Source organism: Bombus terrestris, chromosome 2, assembly GCF_910591885.1.
Source record: "Bombus terrestris chromosome 2, iyBomTerr1.2, whole genome shotgun sequence".
In the NCBI taxonomy this organism is placed as follows: Eukaryota; Metazoa; Arthropoda; class Insecta; order Hymenoptera; family Apidae; genus Bombus; species Bombus terrestris.
This window is the reverse complement of record NC_063270.1, coordinates 13,093,400-13,117,375: the sequence shown is the minus strand read 5'-3', so window position 1 is coordinate 13,117,375 and position 23,976 is coordinate 13,093,400. Positions and strand designations below refer to the sequence as shown.

Here is a 23,976-nt window from a genome sequence, read left to right as displayed (position 1 = left end):
CTGTACATTGTACTTTGAATTTCTTACACAAGGTGTCAGGTATCAGTTGGCTTCAGATATCAAAATTTAAATATGGCGTCGGCAATGGAAATTGATGATGAAGAAAGTGATTTACCAACTTCGAGTAGTAGTAAAGGAGAGAAAAAACGTTTCGAAGTAAAAAAGGTGAGACGAAGAAATTAGGAAAATATTTCATAAATCTCCTATAAATTTAAAAAGTTTTAAGAAATTAATCCACAAATCCTAACCTCATTTTTGCGTTGTCATTTTTATTATATTCGCATAGTTTGTTTGTAATATTTAATTGAAAATACGAAATTTTATATTACAGTGGAATGCTGTGGCCCTTTGGGCATGGGGTACGTATTCGAAAATTACATTATATATATAATTTATTGTAAAAAATAATATGTTTAATTTAATACCTATGGCGCAAGATTATTCCAATAATTATAAAATTTATTATTTTACAGATATCGTAGTAGATAATTGCGCGATCTGCCGTAATCATATAATGGATTTGTGCATTGAATGTCAAGCAAATCAAGCGTCAGCTACTAGCGAAGAATGTACCGTAGCTTGGGGTGTATGCAATGTATGCATTCTATCGTTATAGCATTTTGTTACAATACACATTTAGTATCAACAGCAGAAGTAAAATATTTTAACTTTTTTATTTTAATTTTTTACACTTTTTTTTCGCATAGCATGCATTCCATTTCCATTGCATCTCACGTTGGTTGAAGACTCGACAAGTTTGTCCACTTGATAATCGAGAGTGGGAGTTCCAAAAGTGAGTACAATTTACAACAAACAACAATACACAACAGGCTTCTTAAAGCTTTTGAAAATTGTGTGTTTGTAGAAGAAGCACAAAAGATTTTCATATATTTTGTATAACTTTTCTGTTTTATATATATACTAACTCCTACATGCAACTGTTATATTTATTTTAGATACGGTCATTAGCTGAGTGTGTTCAACTACCACGAACATCTGAACCCTCCAGAATGCCAAAGCCGATGCAAGTTTAACTACATATGTGAATAAAAGACATTTAAATAATCTATCGTAACAGCATCATAAAAAAAAATCGGCGGCATATCTACAAGCGCCATCGCAGTGCTTTTGACAAAGAAAATAAATTACAAATTTGCTTGAAACACAACGTGATTAAAACATTATTGCACCAGCAGTATCAACTTGATAATGATCTATCTATTGAGTTAAAACAGCGAATACTAAAACTATGAGCTACTGAAAGTTTCTTATCTTATCGGTTATGCATTATATGACAATGTACTTCTTAGTTCTAAGAACATAAATAAAGGAAATTAAACTAAATAATTATTTAGTCCATATATTCTTTCACATCGTTTCATTAAAAAGCACGTAACTATCGATACCTTTACACACAACAATAATATTACATTTTTTTTCACAGCATCATTTGGAGTTGAAGAGCCGAATACAAAAATATAGAAGTATCTTACGCCGGTGCATTTTTCCCTAGGATTATTTTTTTACCGAATTTTCCAATGATCCGCTTATCTGATTGTAAGAAATACCATCTAGCAAAAGTTTTGTCCTTGCCCTTCTCAAGAACGGTGAATTCACGTAATCCACTCTTTCGATCAGCAATTTTTTTACTTTAAATAGATATTGGTTTCACCGACACACACAAGACCTATAAGAAAGATGTTTCAATATCTTTAGGTAAAATATCCTTTACATTAACCGTGTCGCAAAAATTGTGTACACGCGTATTAAATATAGATAAATTTATATATAAAAGTATACGTATCAAGTATTGGTTTCTTAAGATCTACTTCTTTGGAAAGATTGATGGATATTTTTCTCTCGAGATGTTAAATAAATTCAATCTCATCGAAATGGCAGGTATCATAATAATAGCTTTTACGTTCTGACAACCTACATGATTCTCCTGCCTTTATGCTCTTATCATTAATCCGCGCTATTATAGCACCTGGATTTTTAATGAGACATAACAGCTGCCTATCCCCGTGACCCGTAACGTCACGTCGAGGCCAATCGACCGCTTTGAGATCATCTCGAATCCTTTTCCCAGTTCTAGTGTATTCAAGAGGTATGGGGCAATACTTATCAAGCGGCATACCGTGGAGGAGCCTCCGACGAGCTGGCTTCTAATCCGGGCATACAGTGAAAATTACATCCATGGAGACCAAGCGACATTCAGCAGAGCTGCGAGGGAGCATTAGTAAGTCTTTCCGGCTCCGACTTTACCTCGTCTCACCTTCCTTCTTTTTTTCCTTTTTTTCTTACGCTAATGTCTTTTTTATTTTTACTAAGCTTACCACTCCTACCCTCCTATGCAGCCACTGCTATAATAGAAAACACGGTATCATCGTAGAAATGGGATTTGTTTAAGTTCCAATTTGCCCGACGCATAGCCATGTATTTCAATAAATCGCAATAAACGGTCGTCCAATAATGATAATATCGCTGTCAAATTACAACGTCTGCTTTCAGTCGCACATTTCGGTCAGAAACTAGAGTTTCGCGACATCGATAAATATTTATAATTTAAATATTTGAAAGAGAGCGAAACGTGGAAAGGGACGGAGCGAGATGGATGAGGAACGAGGCAGCTGGAAAGAGCGGGAAAGCAATATAATTCAGCAAGTGGATTTCAATGATTTCCAGAGAGCAAGTTTCGCACGAAACGCGGGTAACTATGGCTGCTTGAAATATTTACTTGGTCGCGTGAGATACAATATAAATACGATTTGCATTCTCACCCTCGAGATAGAGAGCGATAGATAGCTCGGTTAGGGAAACGGCCATAGGCTGATCGAAGAGGTTCGAGAAAGCGTTCAGGAGGAGGCAAAATTGGTAGCGGAGGATGGGAGTACGAGTCGCGAAGGTCTCATTTCCGCCGGAAACAGAGGTTCCCTCGTCCTTGCTGCCAGTTACCCTCCCTTCTTCTCTCTTGTCTCGTCCAGATGGAGGCAGAGTCCAATCGAATTAAATACATTCCCGAGGATCGTCCAATCGACGACCTCCGCCAGTGGTATTTGTCGGGTAGAGTTGTTCTACCCAATACCACTGTCATATCTTTTCGTCAAAGTCTACCCCTCCCTCTCCACCTTCACGCTCTTTCTCCTTATTTCAGTTACATCGACAGCGACCGAATAATTTACTTGTTTTTCCTCATTCTTTTTATCAACGAGTCGTAGCGGGCAGCTACGACCATATCGAAAATTCATTAAAGCCTCGTGTAATTGGGTCGAGAAAGAGAATCGCCGCTGACCCTTCGCATGGCTCCTTTATGCTCCGCTCTCGCCGAGATAATTTTATTTCGAACGTTTAATGATTTCACGTGTCGATACGTTTTCGGTCTTCCGCTGATGGCCGTGGGCGACAACAAGAGGCTATTCCTTTTGGCGAGTGATTATTTTATTGCAGTATTTACCGGAGAAAAAGACAAAGAGGAAAAGGTATAAGCGTATTTCAATTCGCCATAAAATCGAAGCATTTCCGCTAGTTGTACGTTATATTATTCAAAAAAGTTCGCCTGCTGGGAGACCATCCATTATCTGCTGCTCCGATAAATCCGCCAAGACGTTCTCTCTTCTTGTGTTTGGAGGATATATCAAGGTTTCCTCGTCCCGTCGTTGTCGCATCGTCTTTTCTTCCTTTTCCATGCTTGGTTCCTTTCTGCCAACGTGGACTTTCGAATCGACGGGAGTTACAGGACAGAAGCCGATAAATTGCAAGATTTTCCCGTGACCGATACAAGGAGCATCGTGCCTCGTCCAAGAATTATCGCGCAAACGGTCAAACTCGAGCGAAAACTTTCGTATTCATCGAATGTTAAATGCAAATTCACACAGTCCTTGATTATTTCGCTTTCAAGGTGTCCCCGCTATAAATAATCTCGTCGTTAATAATAATCGATATTCTCGTTGCGTGGCCGATTCAGTCCGATAATAACTATTATCGTTAATAGATGACTCGTTACACGACAATTACGGTCACCGCTTATGGTGCAACTTTAAATTCTACTGCCAATTAAATTAGGTAAATGGATTACGACCTATGGCGCTAGATTGTCCTACCAATTTCATTCATTCTGCTTCTTCTGTTCTGTCGATCTTTTCGGACAAATTCCTAAAAACTCGTGCGCGAGTACTTTTTACGTAGTTCACGATATCCAACGAAAGCCGGGCAAATCTAAGATTTCACGTTTCCTTGGAAGCCGAACGTTTTCCATGCGCGCGTTGCAGATTGTATCCGATGCTGGTGGTGGTAGGTCGCGCAGCTCGGCGGTCGTAGAGACGGTAAATCCTGGTTAAATCCGTAAAAAAAACAAAAGCTACGACGAGCGTTAGAGGATTGTGACGGCTGTTACTAACACCCTCTGTTCTTTCTGCTTTCGCCGAAGATTCATACATGTTTTTGTGCAACATTTTTCCCAACAATTATTGCTTTCAGCTTTCCAACTAATAGTTACGCTTTCTTCCGATGAAAGAAACCCCTCACCCCCGTAAGTAATTAAGCGTGTTCCGGCCCTTTACTTGAAAAATTTATTTATACGAGAGCGAACGCAATCAGGTCTTCGAAATCTTGACGCGGAAGGCAGACGAGCAGTAAGTGGAGCATTAAGTTGGAAATTTCGGAACACAAGGTACACGGACGGGACGCGTACACGGTATTCTTGGTGGACGAGTCCGAGAGCACTCGATAGGCTAAGTAAATCAGAAGCCTTTGGTCAAGAGTACAGCCTCCGCTACGTTTAGGGTAGGAGTTAAAGAGGGCAGAGCAGAGGGGCCGGCAGGGTGATGAAGGAAGAGGGTGCAATAGTGGTGGCAGGAGCAACAAAGGGTTGGCTAAGAGCTCTTCACCGTCCACTCGCTCGCTTTCTCCAACCACCGAAGCATCACCTACTTCTCGCTGCAGCGAGGCTTGCTTGCCTCGTGATGTGATTGCTACCGAAATGTGTTTACCGTAAACCGTATCAAACTGTCGACCGTCCACCATCATCGTTACCGTCTATCTTTTCTCTGTGGTACACCGATAAAAGTACGCACCTCTATCGATTTGCGTCGAGCATGGCACGTCGCGTCCTCGTCCTCGTCCTCGTCCTCGCCAACATCGTCGCAGCCAACGAAGAAGGCTTTGAAACGGCCCTTTTACCCTTTGTCTTTGGCGCCAGCTTAGAAGTTCCCGTGCAAGGTAGTAAACGTTGCGGACAAGTTTGCCTTTTGTGTCTTGTAACGTTGTTATTTGCGAAGGATCGCCAGTCCTCTTTTCTTCATTTTTTTTTTTTCTGTTCTCTCAGTCTCTCTGCCTCTCTTTCTCTTTCTCTTTTGTGTTTGCCAAGTTAAATGGTAATTAAGGAACGTCGAAGGATAACGCAATTTCTTTATGTGTTTTACTTATACTCTTTATGAAAAGTAACAATTTTATCAAAATAACCGTACTATAAAGTTATCGTTTTGAATCAGATAACTTAGTAAGGAGATTGAACGACGCTGTTGGACCTACATTTGTAACACGTCTTCCATATTTCGAACAGGCATATCGCCGAATGAAACCGATAGAATATAGCCAATGGCATAGACACGTGCGTTATGATGGTCCATGCCCATACACCGAAGAATCGTAAATGATCAGGACGGACGCCAGCCCGAGATTTCTCCAGTGTGTTCACTGTCCATAAGGCGATATTGACGACTATCAGAAAAGTGATCAGTTCCTTGCCAGGCTTGTCGTTTCTGGAGCAACGTCTTCCCCATGCATTCTACAAATTTTTGAATAGTCGAAAGACAGTTGTTCTACCTGTCGATAGCGCGAGATTTTATTCTTCGTGCTATTAATTTCTTACTTTAATAAGCAGTGTCTGGCTCGTGCTCTGTAGCAGGGCCAATAAATCTGTGATAAGCGATAGTATCCAGGTCGGACCCATTGTCAATATATCACCAACAACTCCGAACAGACAATGCAGATAGACCCCAGCTTGAGCTGCTGCCAACAGGGTGGTATCCAAGTCCGATGGCTTGATAATCTTTTGCTGCAACGCTTGCAATTTCAATGTTCCAGCGACCGAAGCGATCATACCTACGATAGTTGATCGTTTCTTTGATTTATAAGAATAAAGCACAAAAACATTGGGATTTTATCGACGCGACTTTAACGCATGATGTTCGCTGAAATTTAATATCGAAAATATCTTGGTGACAAAGCGGATCATCGATCTCCGTTAACTGTAAATTTCAAAATAGCGACATACGATACGATAATTCCATAAAATATCGCCACTTACCTAACATAAGTATAGTCGCGTCCAACGAGGTAACCTGAACGATCGCGATCTTCATCTTGGCCTCCTTCAGCACGAAGAACATGATCAAGCTCAATATCGTCGCGGCAACGACTAGAATTCCGCCAAAGAGACCTCTGAAAAACGTCGAGAAGGAAACGTCGGAACGAAACAATCTTGAAATCTCAACGATATCGCATTAACAAATTAACGGGGAATTCTATCGGACTAATTAAATTTCCAGGCTGACTTGTGAGAGCTGCTGCAATCTATGCTAAGGTGATACGACGATCTCGTCGGGATCTCGCTTTTAGCATCGATCTTCTCGTCCACCCTCTTCCACATCTCGAACAGTATCACCGCGCAAATTAAACTGAATTCAATTGTGCACGGGAAAAGGAACGGGCTGGCGTCTCTCAGAAGCGACTTGAGGATACCGTCATCGTCGTCGTGCGTGTAGCCCAGTTGATCGATCTCGTGTTGCGTTTCCTCGACCAACGCCTTGGCAAACAAACGGAATGCCTGAGGACTCGTGAAAAATTCACCTTGACGCACGCGTATCGACGTGACGGAAACACAACGGTGAAAACATCGGCTGCGTGACAGAAGCGCGTTGCTCGCTCTCGCGCTTTTTCATAACACAAAGATCAAAAGCCACGCGTTGTAACCGTTCCCGGTCGTTGATACGCGAGTACTTCAATTCCCACGTGAAAATGAGACCTAGTGTTGGTTAAAACCGGTACCGCGCGTTTCTATGAATACAGAAATAAACAGCGAATTCAGCTTTGATAAATGGTAAATACGTTTAATCGACACTAACCGCTCGTTCATACTAATGGTCATCGAAATGCTGGCTGACGTTCAAAGCGATATCATTTCTGTTGCTGGTATGTTCTTTCCTCTTTATTCGAGTTTGGTTATCATTGAAACGTTTTCAAATGTTGTCGGACATGACGCGATGATCACTGGCAAATTGACTCGAATCACTCGACTATGTAGTTGATGCAACGATGTTTCGCTTTTGAATCGCGTTTCGAATAAGCACGATGAGTGTAATGTATCAGGTTGTTCAAACATCTTGCGTCTCGTGATGACAAATGTTTCTATTTTATTCATCGGTCCACGTACCTGCAGCCATTCGCAGAGATTAGTCGCGATCATGTGCATCAAGCCTAACTTGGCGAGGGCGGCGTGCTTGGCCAAGTTGAGACTTTTACTGTTGAGAAATATAAAGTGCATCTGAGCCGTAACTAGCAGCAGCCTGGCACCCGGTGTAATCGCCCTGAACGGACCGGAAGCTATTTCCGCCCCAATTTGCAATCCCGTAAATACCAACGAGCCAGCGCCAAATCCCACTGCGCCGAGTCTCAGACAAAAGCTGCCGTACTGTTGCGTCTAAGGGAAGAAGGTTTTTTTTTTACATCTGTATATTGTACGTGTGTTACGTGGTTGAATGCGACTCGTTAATCAGAATGTGCCGGACTGTTCGCAAATTCACACGCTCGATGAGAAATGTTTTCGTACAAATTATTCAATGGCCGAGTCGGTGTAACGAATGATTGGCCTGTCAGTTAGTGAACAGTTGCACAGGCCGAGACACCTGAAAGGGATTGTCTCTGATCGTTTCTGACACTTTGACAAAGACAAACATTCGCGGGTGCAAAAGGTAACGGCAACGTTGGACGTGATTCCAAGTTCATTTCGGAGGCGATTAAATATTTTCGAAGCGCAAATTTACCTGACACGCGTTCACGCGATCGCCCTTCTCGTCGAATTTTAACGTCTCTTCCTTCTCGTTTTTCCGCACCATATTCTTCTCGGCTTTGTCCCTCAATACCATTACGTACATAGAGATCACGAACGTGACGCTGACTACGTATAAATACAAATAGAAACCCTAAACAGATTCATTATAGCGTATTTCTCGAGATGATATCCTTTCTAATGACATTAAAGAATATTTATAAGAAAACTTAGCACCTGATTCAACGAAGCTGGAACTCTTTCCGTCACATTAGCAGTGATAGGTACAGCAAGTCCAACTACGATCAATAAATTCGCGTAGAGAGTACTCATAATGGACACCATTTCCGCATGACACTTTCTTTTCTCTGTCAATTTTGGTCGTTGCTCGATCATCTGTTGCTTGACTATCGAACGAAATTTTCAATATCGTTCAACATCCCTTAATTGCTTTGAGTGTGCACTTTCGTAAATAAAAACGCGCTCACCCTTCGCTGGTTCCAAAGCGTTTACAGACACGTAAGCCGTGTTGACAGGTGACAATGGTAGGAAATTGGGTCGTTGCCTTTCGTGATCGTTCCTCTCCGGATGATTTCGATTGTTTAACAACGGTATTTTACATCCTGTCGTGTGTCCCGTTACAAATTCCTGATCCTGTGGGATGCAGGAGGGTAGCGACATGTTACTGCCTAACCCTGAAATCAATGCCCTATCGGAAGGGAATCAGTTGGCGTTTCGCGTTTGACGTTCATTGGATTCGAGACAGAGATCGTATCGTGACGATTAAAACATATAGCACGCGATTTCAGTGAGCATATGTGAAGAACCTGGCAGGTATTTAACCGTAGTGAACCGGTCGATTTCGCGTCAATACACTCAGCGAAATAAATTCAAACGAATCAGTGGACCGTCACGTTGAAAATGTTTCATTGGAAAACTGAATTCAATGATCGTAAAATTATACGCTTTCCGCGCTCTTGTATATCGCGTTGATCGTGCAAGGCCCTATAGTATTTTGGCTTCGATACGTTATTAATGTCGTCGATGATATAATATATCAATGGCGTGCATGTACGTATGTATGATGGAATAATATCTGGAAAGAAAATTAGAAAACGAGAAATTGGTATTACCCGAGAAGACCTCGTCGATGGTTTATAACGGCAGTCAAGGACATGTTTTGTCCCCGTGGATGCGACATTCTTCCTCGAGGCGAAAACAGGTACTCTTTTCCATCAGCCTCTGACGATAGGGTTATCGCTGTCGGCGCATCGCGAGTTTTCAACTCGCAACTTTTTTCACAAGGCATAGTTATTTGAAAATGTAGTTTCGATCAGGATGCTATATCGTTTTATAGCGCGATGTACATTGTTATCAGTTACTCACGTCGTCGTTATATTGGATTGACTATTATTCATAGTCTATCGTCGTTGTCCTCGATATGGATGAATAACACGAGCTGAAAGAAACGGTAGCTTTGAAACGTTAAAGAAAGCCAACTAATCTCTCGTGGTTCATTTTTTTCTTTCTTTTATTATTTGGCTATTATAGAATTCACGTAACACACGACGTACAGTTAAAAAAGTTCTTTCCCCCTTTCTTTACGCAAACGTTGCGTAACAATCGTTTCGGTTTATTCACCGGCAATGCGTCAAACTTTCTAGCTCCTTCCAGGGTTGGATAAGCTCGCGACGCCGTATTTGCTCGGCTATTCTCGCGAAGGAAACTTGGAAATTTATTCCCAAGGAAATTCGCCCGCGTTTTGAATTTTTAGTAGGCTGGCCAACTTTCTTTCTTCGTCGGTCGCCTCGTCGCGTTTAAACGGCCGCGACAAAAGCGATTCTTCGTTTCGATCGTGACGGAGCAGTACCGTCACACCTGAAAAATTGTTCCAATTACCGGAACGCATCGTCCTTCTCCTCGTTACTGTCTCCTTCTCTAAATCCCACCGACTTGTCCAACGAGACTGATTCCGTTGCCGACTAATTTTTCGGAGAAGAACTCCAGCCGAAGAACTTGTTCGTTGTTTTCGCTCGTTTAGAACGCGAAACTCCGGCGACGAGTCGACGACGACGAGGCGAACTCGCGAAAGTTGCACTTTATTGAAGGCGATTTCCGACTTTGTGCCCGCCGTACAACACTGACACTGCCGCTGTCGTGTAACCAGACCAACTTTGCCAACTTTCGTTTGAATCGCGTTAAACGAATCCTGGTGAACTGTGTGACGCTATCGGCGCGTCACTCGTTTGAAACGCTTCGCGAGAAACCGAGGCTAGGCGTGGTAATGCCATTGGTGTTACGCATACTGGCAACTATTCTTGTGACGCGCGCCGTGAATCGCACAAAAGCCACTTCGAGCACGCCTTTGCGGAAGGTAAGCGCTTTCATGCGTCCGTCGACGATGCCTCGTTACGTTCTCGTCACGAAATTTCTAACGGCGAGTGTCTTTTGTAGACTGTCGACTAGTTTCGCGGCCGTAATTAACTTTCCGCAATATATACATATACATATATATAACGTTTAATACAACGAACGAAAGGTCACTCGAATTTATCGTATTTATTGTATTTATTTGCGCGCCATGAAAATCCTGGCCGTTTAATACGCGATGTCTCTGTTTTTCGAACGGAATTCGTTACGTTAACAGGGAACGGACGGTGGAAATGCAACGCATAATACAATAGCACGGGTTATTACCTCTAACGTTGACAAATCAACTGACACCGTTGCGAAGCGTTACAAACTGTCGCTTTGATTGGCGAATCGAGGCGAACGATGCACGAATGAAACGGAACAGTAAATCTCGCAGAACGATGTAATGACTTGGAAAAGAATAATTGGCTATTTGTTCACGGTTACGAATCGCACGAATCGTCCAACGATCGTTCGACACCGATCAACCCCGAAACACGTCGACGCGAACAGTGACGAATTGGACCGCGACTCGCGTGATTCTGACCCGAGAACCGCGTCCGCGTCCGGTTCGACGTAGAACTCGCGACAAACAATTGGTGTCGCCGCGAAATTAGCGAGAGATCGCGAGAAACGTCGGAACCTGGCATTCTGAATATCAGAGAAAAAACACCGGACGATATAGTTCGACGATCGAACGTGCGTCAAGATCGTTGATTGATCAACGACGCCCGGTTTAACGGCAACACGTTGGCCGATCGATATTGTAAATGAATGTAACTCGTAGCCGTCGATTGTTTATTTATGCGGAATATTTCGAAGCGGTGATAACGCGGCCGTTCGAGCTGGTATTTGCATTTGTATTGCTTGATTACCTGAGAATTCAATTTCTGCGACGCAGTTTTAGGAATAATCGAAGCAAGAAATCGCGCTCGTTCGACGAGCCGCTCGGACCGTGTAAATTTTCATACATCGGTGACCGTTCACCGGATCCACTCTGGGAAGAACGATCGCGAGATTATCGCGAGTGCGCATCGAATCGAGGATCGCTTCTGTATCTGTATCGAAACGAGTGTATCGATGGAATTTGCGTTAATAGGAAAACATGTAATCCGTATGGAGGCGGACGTCGGCCCGCCGATACGTTCTCATAAGTGGGACCCAGCCGAATTCTGCATAATTTTACGAGACTTCTGCTCGCGATCCGGCAGAGTTTATAGGGCGATCTTCTCGAGCATAATCCGCACAAACGAGCCGGTTAAGTGGAGTATAAACTGTTAATGAAGCCAGTATCATCATCCACGTGGAACGCCACGATGTGTTTGCCGAAACAGTTCGAAAATTTAGACCGTGCCTGCTAAAAGACACTAATTGTAGGCGCAGCCGATAATAGTTAGTATCTGTGGCCTAATCACCGCTTCGATGTGAACGACGATCGATTCGACAAATCCCGATTTACATCGACTCGCCGTTGTCCTTGTCACTTTTGCCCTATGCTGGTTAATCGGTTAATCGGTTATAGCTGGTTAATCGGCTAATAATTTTTTTCGCTCGACAATCGGACATGGGAAAAGATTTTACGATTATTCACGACCTGGGGCAAAAAGGTAAACGTGCTAGCTATTTCCTGGTTTCCGTCGCTTTGCGTGATGAAATTGCACGGAAAAAGAACCGAGAAGAAAAGAGGCAAGAGAATGGATCAAAGAGACCGCAAAGCAGTGCACACGCCAATTCGGCTCCCAATAGAGTACAGATTGACGAGAATAATTTCGCTAGATTCGTCAGTTTGACGGCGGTGTGGCGATGAATAGTAATGCGTGGATTAGATGCGCTTCCAGTTTAATAATCAAATTTTATCAGTACTCTGGGGAACGAGAATTCGGAAACCTGCCTTCGTTCGAATTAGAAAAAGCACGAATCGGAATTAGACACGCTCGATGTTAGGAAAACCACGAAAATCAAGGAAAACAATGAACGATGAATTCGTTGTAACTTTCTGTCACGTAATTTTACATAGAACATCGCCTGCTTGACGATAACACAATTGTGCACAGATTATTTTGTCAAATATAAATACCTACGTATAGCAAGTACATGGATGTGTACAAGCTAGCAACATTCGATAAACAAATACAATAACGATAAAAGCATCGAATATGCGACTATTGATAGAACAAAACGGAATTTCTACATGGTAGTCTATCGAATGTAAACACCTCCACATAGAGAAGGAACGAATAACATTCGACAAAGGATTATAACAGCAACAATAGAATGGAGGATCAGGATAGTGCACAGGTGAGGCTCCATTCTCAGCAAGATCGGTAATGACGCGAACAGCCCTAGTAGGACGACGAGCAATCAATCGAAATAGTGCTTGTTGCTGTCTATCCAACCTGCGACCTCTCCGTTCCTCAATTCTCTCCTGTCTGTCCCTGGCTTCTCTTTCTCTCTTTCCCACCCTTTCCTTTTCCTCTACTTCTCTCTTTCTCTCCAGGAGAGAGAGCTCTCTCTCCGTCCCATTTCTCTCTCTCTCTCTCTCTCTCTCTCTGTCTCTTTCAGTCTGTCAACGTTGTTCAGGTCCCTAGCTCGCTCTTGAACCGGGCCATTCAGCGAGGCCGCCCTTTCGCCAGATTCCTCTTCCCGGGGGCGGAACCAGGGAGAACCGGAAGTGCCCGGATATGAGTTTCCGGCGCGGACAATTTGCAGCGCAAAATTGAATGATCGACTCCGATAATCGTCGTTGCTCGTGCCTACCTATGTAGCTCTGCCACGCTCCAAATTCCAAAGCGGCGGCGTTGTCGCCAGCAGTCGACGATCGGCTGCCTACCGCCATTACGTCGATTCGTTATCGTCATTACCGGGGTTCCGAACGAGGCTCGTCGAAGCTTGGAGACGGTTCAACCCTAGCCAGCCTGATCCGCCATTTTTCGGCTAGTCACTTGCCAACGTTTTCACACTCGAAACTACACCGTATTTTTCTCCTCCGCTTCATTTTCTTTGTTTAATTAACTCTGCAAATTGTACGTGCATTCGCGTATTTTCGCTAAATATGTGAGCAACCAGCGTGTTCCTGGAAGTTCCTAATTCTCGAAACGAATAGTTTTCAGTTGAGGATGAAGCCTCTTTCCGAAAACCGCTAAGTGAAACACGAAACGGTCGAGACTAACGATAATAACCTGTTACTTTGTGCAACCGCGTGCACGGTCGAACACACGCGACCAGAATGGCAAAGAGAAAGAGCACGGTCACAGGTGAACTCCATTTGCCGCACCGACGGAAACGCTGATACGGCATAAACTGTTTCGACGGCTACGAAATAAAGGTGTCCCTGCCGCTGCTGGTTTGGTGGGAAGGGAAATAGGCGCGAGATTGATTCGAATTGCCAAAACGGTCCGGTGACTGCGACAAGGCGGTAGCCATTTTTGAACAGCGAACCTTCGCTATAAGCTCGACCGCAAATGGCTATTTACCTCTTCTGGCCCGCTCGTTGACGTTCGTGTCCCTGTTCCACTCATCGGCCATCCAGTTACTCGTTCCAACCCCGCTTTCGTCCGCCCCGCGTCCCATCCTTGCTCTGTCGCCCTGTTTTCAACCCTCCAACCCCCCCGTAGCCTCGGTCTCACCCCTATCTCTTGGCGCACTGTGCCTGTACAGCCACTGGTTCGCTCGACAATGTCTATTGGAAGATTTATTCCAATATTTTCAATTAAAGTTAGACAAAGCCGTGTTTGATAACGCCTGCGTGTTTCGCCGCTCTAGTTGCGAAGGTAAAAATAATGTAGTACGCGCGAATGATCAGGAGTGGTTTTCAGCGGTGTCGCTTCACAGGGGAGGGACGTTTCAGGCAGTGGGCTCGATGTGTGTAGAAAACATCAAGTATGGAAGAATGAACCGCCATCGCGAACGCTAAACAAAGTTCGGTTTACACCGAATATGAAATTTTCGCGGAGGACGGGTTACTTTTCTTTTAAACAGAGCGATTTTAAGTTTCCTGATGGACGGAGTATTCGGTGCTTTGTTTCGAAACAAATGATAGTTTCGCGTTGAAAGTTCGACTGAATGATTTTCTTTCTATGAAAATAATGATAAAGTTTTTAAGAAGTTAATAGCGAATATCGTTCGAATCTTTGAACGACCGTAAAATCGATAGTCCACGATTATCTAAAGGGTGCAATTAAACGGTTGGGCGACAGGGATGACAGTGAAATTATCATTACGCAAGCTAAACGACTGGATATCGTAATTAGCAGCGTCGCATTACATTGATAATTGATTGCATAACGACTATTCGAGTTACTTATAACAAGCTGAAATGGAAGTTCTGCCTTTCTGTTCTTCGAAAATCATGGAAGCAAAAAAAAATGGAAATCGTTCAATTTCTCTTGTTTTCTCTTCTCTTTGGAAGAGAAAATGGCTCGTGGAAATCTTCGCAATCCTCTCATTTACTTTCTTATGTATCTAAATTTACGAAAGAGAACGATGGTCTTTTATTGTACGTGGCGAATGATAATTGGATGCCCAGTGGAATACCCGCAAATGTCACGTGGTTGTCATGAGAGCTGTCATTGCCTTCTGTTGGCATACATGTGCGTGTGTGTGTGTGTGTGTGTATGTGTGTGAGAGAGAAAACGGGAGATCGACGAGAGAGAGAGAGAGTAGGAGGAGGAGAGGTATGCACGTATCGGGCGGCACACTGATTCGCTCGGACAGTTCGATCACTGGCTCGTATACTTGCGACAAGTCCGGAACACGTAGCCTCGGGGAACGGCGGTTGAAGGCGGTGAAAATGGAATTTGAGTGGCATCCGGGGGATCGTGTCTGTATTTATGATTTGATATCAACTTTCCTTTCTGACTCGACGTTGCCGTGTTCCCAGTTTTGCGTCACTGCGCCAAGCTTCGTGAAATTTTACCCCAAATTATAGGTTTATAGAATTAGAGATCTATCAGTTGGCAACTGTTTAGAAGAGGGAACCGTCGCGAGCCTCACGAATTCATATAAATGCAATAATTCACTGATTAATTATACGAGCAATCCGACACAGAAATGGAAACACATAATTTTCGTTTTCTTTTCGTCGTAATCAGAAATTTAATCATCGTCAAGTAAAAAGTGTCAAAGAGAAAAGAGTGGCTAGTGCGAGGAAAAGATTCGCGGGGTTTGCAAAGGTTGAAGATGCACGCACGCATTGGCGACAGGTCGAAAATCGATTCTTGGTTGAATATGTACAACGCGGAGGGTAGGATGACCCCTGGTAATGCGAAATATAGTGCACAGGCGGAGCGAGAGAAGGGAAGTAGGACGTCTGACGTCGAGGGGAGGCTGATGAGGATGAGGATGTTAAAAAGAAAAGGAAAAGCTGGGAGGCACCGAGTATTCGAAGAACAGAAATGGTCTGACGAAGTAATAGGCTCGCCATGGCGTGCCCAGGTATTGTGCCAAGGAGAACAGCTTCAATAAGAAGGGGATGAACGCGTACACGTAGACCAGTACCGATTGACGTCGTATAATCGAAACTTATTAGTCGAACGCGATATAGTCCATCGTTCTATATGTACATATATACATATATCTGAAATTCTCTACTCTTTCACTTTGATGAAATTAATCGTTCGCTCTGCTTCCCTTTTTTTTTTTTTTTATAGAGCTAGTTATTTACAAGGTCGTTCACGTGGAGGAATATAATTTTATTTTTTCAACATTTTTTTCAAGCGTCGTTCACAGCATTCTATTTGATCGGCGTGTCGGCATCAAAATGATTTTCGCAACGACCGAGAGTCGATTTCACGCGAACGACTGGTCGACGTTCGCGCTACAAATTTGCGTTTTGATAACGGTCGGGTTGCGAGGGTGTCAGAGTCGAAATGGGTCAGAAAAAAAATCGCGAAAAAACTGATAAAATACATATACGCAAAATTGAAAAACTCACACGCACAAACTTATACAGCGGCGAAATCGACCAGTAGAGGTTTAAAAATAAATACGACGCGACTGGGGAAATTTTCGATAATGCTTTTGGCGTTTGTCGTAAATAACGTAGCGCTGCCGCGTCTGGTGACACACAAAAACGGCCAGGCGAAAAATTCTCTATCCCGGCAAACCCTCGTGTAACCGGTCGCGACTCGGTTGACGGATACAGTATGTGGCGTTTAAATGATTCTCACGCGCGCGATACGGATCGCGCCTGTTCGACCACCCTCCTGCATCGCTATTCAGCTTAGTGATTTATATAGAAACGCCGAATGAAAGAGAGGGACGAACAGATTATATTGAACGACGATGGTTCACGTGGAATTTATCTAGAGTGTATGGGACAGCACGTACGTACACGTGTCATCTAGCATCGGCGGGAACTGTGTTGGTGCATGTACCACGACACGCGTCCAGCCATTCGTAGGTGATAGAGAATCGCGAGTTCGCTTGTTATTATGCTATGCGCGGTGTGATTTCCAATATGTTGCGAGCGACGACCGTCATAGCGACCCGTTTCGACCTTCGATGCCCAAATGACTGGCCCAGTGGCTAAGAGAAGAGTGCTCGTTCGATCTGTCGCGTTAATGGCCAATACGCGACACATTTCCGATTGGTTCGACCTCGTTCGCCGCGTGGCATCGATGGAATTCGTACTCGTTGTCACGTATAACCAGATGGATGCGTACGTGTGTGTAAATACTGGCGAATTGTGTAGCGACGGTCAACGATAACGTCGTTAAACGGATATTAACTTCGCTGAATAACTGTCTGCGACGTGTGATCAGCTCGAAAATATTGTACATTTATTTGTATCATTGACGAAGATGTTTCGATGAGGGTAGCTTTAAAGGTGACGTAGTATCTACGAGGAAGTCGTTTCTAAAGATTTTTATTGGAAATGCGTTGCAGAATTTGTTAGATTAAAGACACCAAGGGAAGGAGGAAAGGAGATGATAGAAAGGGACGAAGTCAAGGTAGAACACGAAGGTAACGTAAGATCGAAGTTTAAGTGGTTCTTGACTCGAGAGCGAGAAAGAGATTGCCACATGCTCCGACAACGTGACTCTGGTAAACTGGTAATACTGATGCAAGTGTAATACCTAATAGCAGCCCGAAGCGGTGTCGGGGCCAACTCCTTCTAAGTGAATTAACTCTGAGTTAATCTCGAGTTAAGTAAACCCCTAAGTAGACCTCGAGTGTCTTCCGTTCTTCCTTTCCTGCGAAGCCCGCTTCGTCTAGCCTCGTCTAGCCTTCCATTGCTCGAGCGTATGTAGCCGAAGTACCGTGTGATCGTTAACGATTAGAATCTTTCGAGCCCTCCGCGTGATTACTAGTCACGCTAACTCCTTGGGATCTTTCCGTTTTACTCGCCTACCATATCCCTCATCCAATGAAATAAACGTTACGCCAAACTAAACCAACGAAATACATACTAACCCGTTTAATGAACACACTTTACAAGATTTCTCTGAATTTACCTGATTCGCGGATAAATTCACTGATTCATCGCATTTTTAATCTTCCCTCTGTTCATTAAGATTAACCATAGAACGTCCCGACGACCGGCCATCGTTATACTCAGCAACCCTCTTTTCTCCATCGGGTACAGACGCATATTAATCACCGCGCGACCACACTCCGCTCTCGCGTCATTTTTCCTCCGTTTCGAGATTTTTCCTTTTTCGCGTCTGACAGCATGGGGGCGGAGCGAAACCGCGTTACCGTTATTTTTTGCGCCATTTTTCACTCGCTCGTTTCTCGCACCCTCCTTTACCGCCTCTACCCAGCCACTCCGTCCAGTATATGTGGACGTTGTTCCCGTGCAGTTTCGCTTGTCGCCGTTTCGAACACGATATTTATACAACGAATGGAAAACGTTGATCAACGTCGTTGACGTACCGTCGATTCGGTTGCAGATCGTGCAGGTTTCGTTGACAACGAACCAAGTCGTAAAGAACGGCTCGCCTGCCACGAAACCCAGACGTTTGCATCCATGTCTGCAGTTTTTCATTCTTGATGCTCCTTCCACGGATGTTTCTTCCGGATGTTTGCTTCTCTCGCGTTCACCAGGACGAAGAAAGGTCTCGCGCTTCGACGAGGAAACGTTCGAGAGTGCTCGCGGAAACGTTCCACACCGCTATATGCGTAATTGTTACCAAGTTCATTTACATCGCATTAATGCCCAAGCAAAATTGCTGCACTCGCACGCTAACGGACCGATCGTTAAATACAGCTGCCGTTTAATCGGCTTGCACGGTATTACGCCGGGTGTGTGCAACAAAATTATAATCTGCCGGCCTCGTTGTATATTCCGGCGACTATTAATCGTCTACCGAATATGGTTAATAAGCATACTCGATGCGCGCCGATCTATCGATTATTAGGCGTTGCTTCGAAGGTGTGGAGAGGCGCGGCCGAAACACTGGTATTTGGAGTTGCTCGATTATCGTACTCTGCCGGAAAGAATATATCAGTGGATTGCATCATTTCAATGTATTAAAGTTTTATTTTTCTGGCGTCAAATACACAGTACGGTAGAAGCCTATTTATCCGAATCAAAATTGGACGATAAAGGATTTTGAATCGCTTCTACCGAGTCGAAGAATTTACCTCAATTACTTTGGAAATAAAGATCATCGTTATGTGTTTGCTATTAACACTGAACTAGTAACGAATTTAGTAGATGATTCCCATGATCGTGCAATAAGATTCCACTAATTCTCCACTATCATCTATGATGTTTTATTCACACGATAGCAGGTAAGAATAGCAAATAAACAAAATCGAACAACAGGGATTCGTTTAATCGTGTACTAATCAAAGATTCATTCCAATAAATGAAATTTTACTCTGTGAAGCAAAGTAATTTGCTAATCGTTTAAACGAATCGTACATTTGACGAAACAACACTTTCAGCCTGTTGGTAAATTCTTACGATGTATTTTAGTATCGTTACCAGAAAATAAGCGATGGACCAATGTGAATAATGCACGAGGGCTTGAGAGAAAGAGGCGGGTACAGAGAGACATGGCGTGTCAGGGTGGAGAGCGACAGGAACCTAATGAAATTACGATGTTACTTGCCTGAAAGACACTATTCAGAGGAGGGTACAAAGACAGCCAAAGCGGTAAAGTCGGTGTTTGTGTCGCAAGCTGCTCGACCACGTACATACACGTACGAAGACATAGGGCGAGACGCGTGCATGAGGGGAAAGTACACGCGCGTCTGTGCGTGTGTGTGTATTATACGGTAGCAGCCGTTGACGCAGAACCGTACAGGTGCACGCGAGATACGATGCTTGCATGTGCATGTAGGTATAGGTAGGCGTAGGCGTGCATGCGCTGAGATGCGTTTCTGCTCTTTCCCCATAGAAAGAGCTGATGCTCGCAAAGCAGCGGAAAAAGAGCTTTGTGAAAAGCGCAATTGACGGGCTTTCTATTAGTAGACGAGGAAATATCGGCAGAGGAAAAGAGAGATGAGACGAGGTGAGAAAGAGAGAGGGGACCATCGATGGAAGACCGGTTGGGGCTAGACTTTTATGGAATGGACGAGGAGAAAGAGCGCGAGAGACAGAGATCGAACACGGAAGGTGAAATAAAAAACAGAACGAAAAAAGAAAATAACGAACGAAAGGAAGAGAAAACGGAGAGAAGGAGTGGGGGAGAAAGGGAAAAGCAAACGACCCTCCGTTTTACTTTCCTTCTCTTCTTCTTCTTTTTTTTCTCTTCTTTTCTTTCGGCCTTTTTCCATTTTTACATTAAGCGACTAAATTTCCATGTGTGCCCGGCTACGTTGAATATTCGCCCGGAAAGCCGTCCGATCGGTTCGCATCCTTTGATGTGCCGCGGCTTTTTTTGTTGTACACCGACTGAAAACACGAATCGATTTTGCGCTGATTCGCGCCGAGGTGTAGAGCTACCACCTCTCTTTACCTTCCACCATCTGCTCCATTTCCATTCCCTGTTCCTCCATCCGTCCTTTCGTTACCAGGTTTTCCCGAGGATCGTCAACCAGACGCAGCTTGCAACCGTCAGTTACAAACGACAGCCAGCGAAGGTTTCGCAGTGAAAACATAAAAGCTCCACGACCTTCCTCGTGCATTGCAAAATGTCTTTTAACCTTTAAGCGGCGCACGCGTTTGCGTATATCGATCGGCCATCACGGGAAACTCCATTAATAAATCGTATTTACGAAGAAAGAAAAAAAAGGAAAGATAGAACGCGGGCCGCTTTGACACCGGGTGTTTGCGATCACGACGATGTTCTTTTTCTATTTTCGCCCTCCGTCGCTACGCGAACCATCCGAAAATTAATAGCTCGGTCCGGTGCCGTCTGGTTGTACCGGATATGGAATATTGCGCGCAAGATTCAACGAGTAGCCCGATTGACGTTGGTTACACATCCTCCCAACTGTATCCTGGCGCCTGTTTCTCATTCCACGCATACACGTTCATTGTTTGTCGAGTGGAAGGCATGAGATTCAAACGGAAATCAGTACACGAATCATGACCAAAGTTCGACGTTCTCCATCGTTTGTCCCGAAAGCATCGGGCCACGGAACAATGCGACAACATCCTATAATTATGTTAAGTACGCCACTGGAACACGGCAACTGTATAGTATGGCAACTAAACTAGCACCACCAATAATCGTGCACTTGGTTTGCTCAGATTCCCTCTTGTAGACGGTGAAGAGGGTGGGGATGGAGTGCATATTACGAGCCAGCCTATAACATAACGTTGTTACGAAGCATCGCGACCGACCATCTCTGTAGTGATCAGACACTAACTAACCACATTTCGATAGCGCTCGCGCGTGCCTATACTCGTGAACGCGAGTATAAACGCGTGTGCAAGTATTTATCGTCGGTACAATGGAAAACGTAAACACATATCGAGGAACGAAGGTAATAAATCTTATCGGTAAAATGAATTAAGCAGTTGCTTACGACGGTGTTTATATTTCGATTCCTATGGAATTAAGTACCAGATACATATACCTATATAGTATTATGTAAATAGGTACCCGATAAAACGCACGATCACGAGCAAATAAATATTCAATCAGTTCTGTCACCCTTTCCCGTTGCACCCGCGCGGTACAGCCACGACAAAACAATTAAATTGGACAATAAAATTTTAATCTTTCGTTTGAACGGGTATCGAGTTTGTCCGAGGGGGAAAAAAAAGAACAACTTCAGCGAGTTTCGCGAAACTGGTTGCCATCTGGCTATACCGCAATAACGCGTGTTGTTTTTTCCGTGCAGTTGCCATCGTTTTGTAAATTAATGCCCGGTTACTACATCGGTATCGTTCTTTGACGATGCGTCCGTATTGGCTGGCTTTTAACACGTCCCTCGATCATTACCAATTAGCGACTGACTAACGAACAAAATAAACTCACCGTTTTTCCACTCCGCGAAGCTACAGCTTTTCGTTCGGTTAGCGGAATATAATATCTCACGGAAATCAATTAACCACGGATGGAAGGAATCGTTGTTTGTCTGGCAACGTTTGCTCGACCGTTAGAATTATGCGTTAGCGGGCAATTATCATCGACACTCAAACGTGGACACCGGCTGTACCTACCTGCTGGAAATATCAGTTCAAGCAGGCTCGATCCAGAGGGGGGAAAAGGGGGGGAGCGTTAGATCGGAGCAGAAGCGGTGATGGCTGACGTATCCTGTATTCCACAGTGACGGCAGACAAGCACGTATATCAAATAATTAGATTTCGGCCTGAAACGTCAATAACCATGTCAAACCATTACCCGTACGAGACCCTGTCGGCCGGTTCGTTACTAAATGGTTGGTGGACCCGGCCGATGATCGGCGGGGATGTTAGGCAGGAAAACGCTCGCCTGTCTGCCTGCTCGTCCGCTTGCCTGGACGACTGCTCGCAAATTTAACCGTGTTAGCAAACAACTCATTTAACGAAATTAGGGGCTGGAGCGTCGCTTAAAATCGGAGAAATAAAATTACGTTTGAAAGGGGTGGCCGAGTGGAAAGTAACGGGAGGCCGTACAGAGCACTGTACGGCCTTCTTTTCTCTCTGTCTGATGCTCGCCGTACTATCCAAGCGTTGCCTGTCAGGCGAATTTCTCGGTCGCCATCGGCCACTGATTGCTAGAGGGGCACATTTCTCGGATATTTCTTTGGAAATGAATTTTATCGAAGGAAATCTTTCAGCTACGAGGATCGATGTTCTTGGAACCTTTTCGTATCGCAACAGAGAACGATGGGGAGAGCTCGTGGGATGAACCTCGTGAAATCGAATCGGTCAATGGGAATAGGAGCGGATTAAGAAGATCTTCTCTCCGAGAGTAGAAGAGTCTCCGTAAATCTCTTCCTTTATCGTTTTTAAATGTAACCAGTCTTGCGATTCTTAAACCAGTAACCAATCAGCCTTTCGTAACGTGAATTCAAAACATTGAAAACGAGATAAAATTTTTCACGTAATTCCGATTGCGAAACGTTGCGTAGATTAGTGGTACAGAATGTCTGGCTGATAATAAGGGAATGGCAAGAGTAAGCGAGGCGCGGTGATAGCGGAATAGGTTTGTTTAAAGCGCGAAGGAAACGTCGTCGATGTCAAACGTCGCAGCCCCGAGTGTAACAATGGACGACGTTGCGCCTTCCGTTCGAGATACGATTCGTCGTAGTCGTCTCGTCGGTCGGTCGGTACGCGCTCGCGACCAGGCAATCGCGCACACAATTGTACACGCGCGCACATTGTGTGTGGCCGCCCATACAGCACCGCGCGAAACCCAACCGTACAGCTATCACTGGCTCGCCATCTGACAGCCTTCCCTCGACTGTTCTCCTCCTTCCTAACGTCATTGTTCGGACGTAACCGCGTACGGACCAAACTTGCGTGCAGCTGCACGACAGGAAAACTTTTGGGAACTCGTCAGGCTCACGACGGGGCCGGTAGCTGTCCGCTCGAAATTAGAGGCACACGCGTGAATTCGATGAACTCGTTTTCAAAATTAGGCGTCGCAATTGAATTCTAGGATCGTCACGAGTCGGTTGCTTCAATCGAAAATAAAAGAGATTTAGTTTTTATAAATAAATATAGTTCGATGGGGATCGTCGGGGTTTATTCACGCGGCTATCAGGTTAATTTGCTGAACTTGTTAAAAGTTGTTAACGCTGCTAATGTATCGAGTCATATTCCTGACGCGGATCGTGTGAATTTGACACGTGTTTATGACGCAGATTATGCAGCTATTTTGATATAATATATTGCGAAAATACATCGTGGTAGTTAATGTGGTAAACAATACCAGGAGAAGTTATTAAAAGAATCACAAGTTTGTTGGTTAATCGTACTAAAATATCCGAGTGTCTAAATACCGTGTTTGTGTTTCGGCACGATGAAAAATAAGCGTATTTCTTAGGTATCGCTAATTAACAACGTTGTAATTGTATAATTGAATATAGCTGATCGATCGGATATGTGAATTGGAACAGGAATATGTAATGTGAACATTCTGCACGCGGTAACGATGAAATAGAAAAGAAAGTGGAGTGGAAAGAACGTC

General features: G+C 44.1%; 2 protein-coding genes and 1 long non-coding RNA gene across 8 annotated transcripts; 2 read left to right on the top strand and 1 right to left on the bottom strand.

The window, feature by feature from the left end:
• Positions 1–16: 16 nt before the first annotated feature.
• On the top strand, positions 17–1,347 carry LOC100643234 (RING-box protein 1A). Of its 2 annotated transcripts, XM_003393762.4 has the most exons (5): positions 17–165; positions 332–359; positions 474–595; positions 708–793; positions 957–1,347. In XM_003393762.4, exons 1-5 carry the CDS (start codon positions 73–75, stop codon positions 967–969), a joined length of 342 nt encoding a protein of 113 aa, XP_003393810.1. In that variant the 5' UTR covers positions 17–72; the 3' UTR covers positions 970–1,347. The 2 variants fall into 2 exon arrangements, with proteins under 2 accessions (XP_003393810.1, XP_048270431.1); XM_048414474.1 differs by lacking the exon at positions 708–793.
• Positions 1,348–5,410: 4,063 nt separating this feature from the next.
• LOC100642871 (proton channel OtopLc) lies at positions 5,411–14,048 on the bottom strand. 5 transcript variants are annotated; one of them, XM_012319487.3, is made up of 12 exons: positions 10,745–10,957; positions 9,622–9,925; positions 9,434–9,506; positions 9,181–9,339; positions 8,536–8,756; positions 8,285–8,454; positions 8,043–8,201; positions 7,433–7,699; positions 6,555–6,805; positions 6,308–6,441; positions 5,870–6,102; positions 5,411–5,785 (listed from the first exon to the last, which is right to left on the bottom strand). In XM_012319487.3, the coding sequence occupies exons 3-12, from the start codon at positions 9,463–9,465 to the stop codon at positions 5,495–5,497; spliced, it is 1,917 nt and encodes a 638-aa protein (XP_012174877.1). In that variant the 5' UTR covers positions 9,466–9,506; positions 9,622–9,925; positions 10,745–10,957; the 3' UTR covers positions 5,411–5,494. The 5 variants fall into 5 exon arrangements, with proteins under 5 accessions (XP_012174877.1, XP_048270410.1, XP_003393808.1 ...); XM_048414453.1 differs by lacking the exons at positions 9,622–9,925; positions 10,745–10,957 and adding an exon at positions 13,933–14,048; XM_003393760.4 differs by lacking the exon at positions 9,622–9,925.
• LOC125387177 lies at positions 10,958–21,366 on the top strand. Its single transcript, XR_007227733.1, has 3 exons — positions 10,958–12,757; positions 13,040–19,195; positions 19,383–21,366. It is a non-coding gene; the product is annotated as an uncharacterized LOC125387177 (long non-coding RNA).
• Positions 21,367–23,976: the final 2,610 nt, after the last annotated feature.

Coding starts and splice junctions, on each gene's coding strand:
- LOC100643234 (XM_003393762.4), top strand. CDS start 73: ATGGCGTCGGCAATGGAAATTGATGATGAAGAAAGTGATTTACCAACT. Junction 166..331: donor AACGTTTCGAAGTAAAAAAG/GTGAGACGAAGA, acceptor TTTATATTACAG/TGGAATGCTGTGGCCCTTTG. Junction 596..707: donor TAGCTTGGGGTGTATGCAAT/GTATGCATTCTA, acceptor TTTTTCGCATAG/CATGCATTCCATTTCCATTG.
- LOC100642871 (XM_048414453.1), bottom strand. CDS start 9,465: ATGAATAATAGTCAATCCAATATAACGACGAC. Junction 8,757..9,180: donor CATCGACGAGGTCTTCTCGG/GTAATACCAATT, acceptor CCCTTCCGATAG/GGCATTGATTTCAGGGTTAG. Junction 5,786..5,869: donor GCCAGACACTGCTTATTAAA/GTAAGAAATTAA, acceptor AAAAATTTGTAG/AATGCATGGGGAAGACGTTG.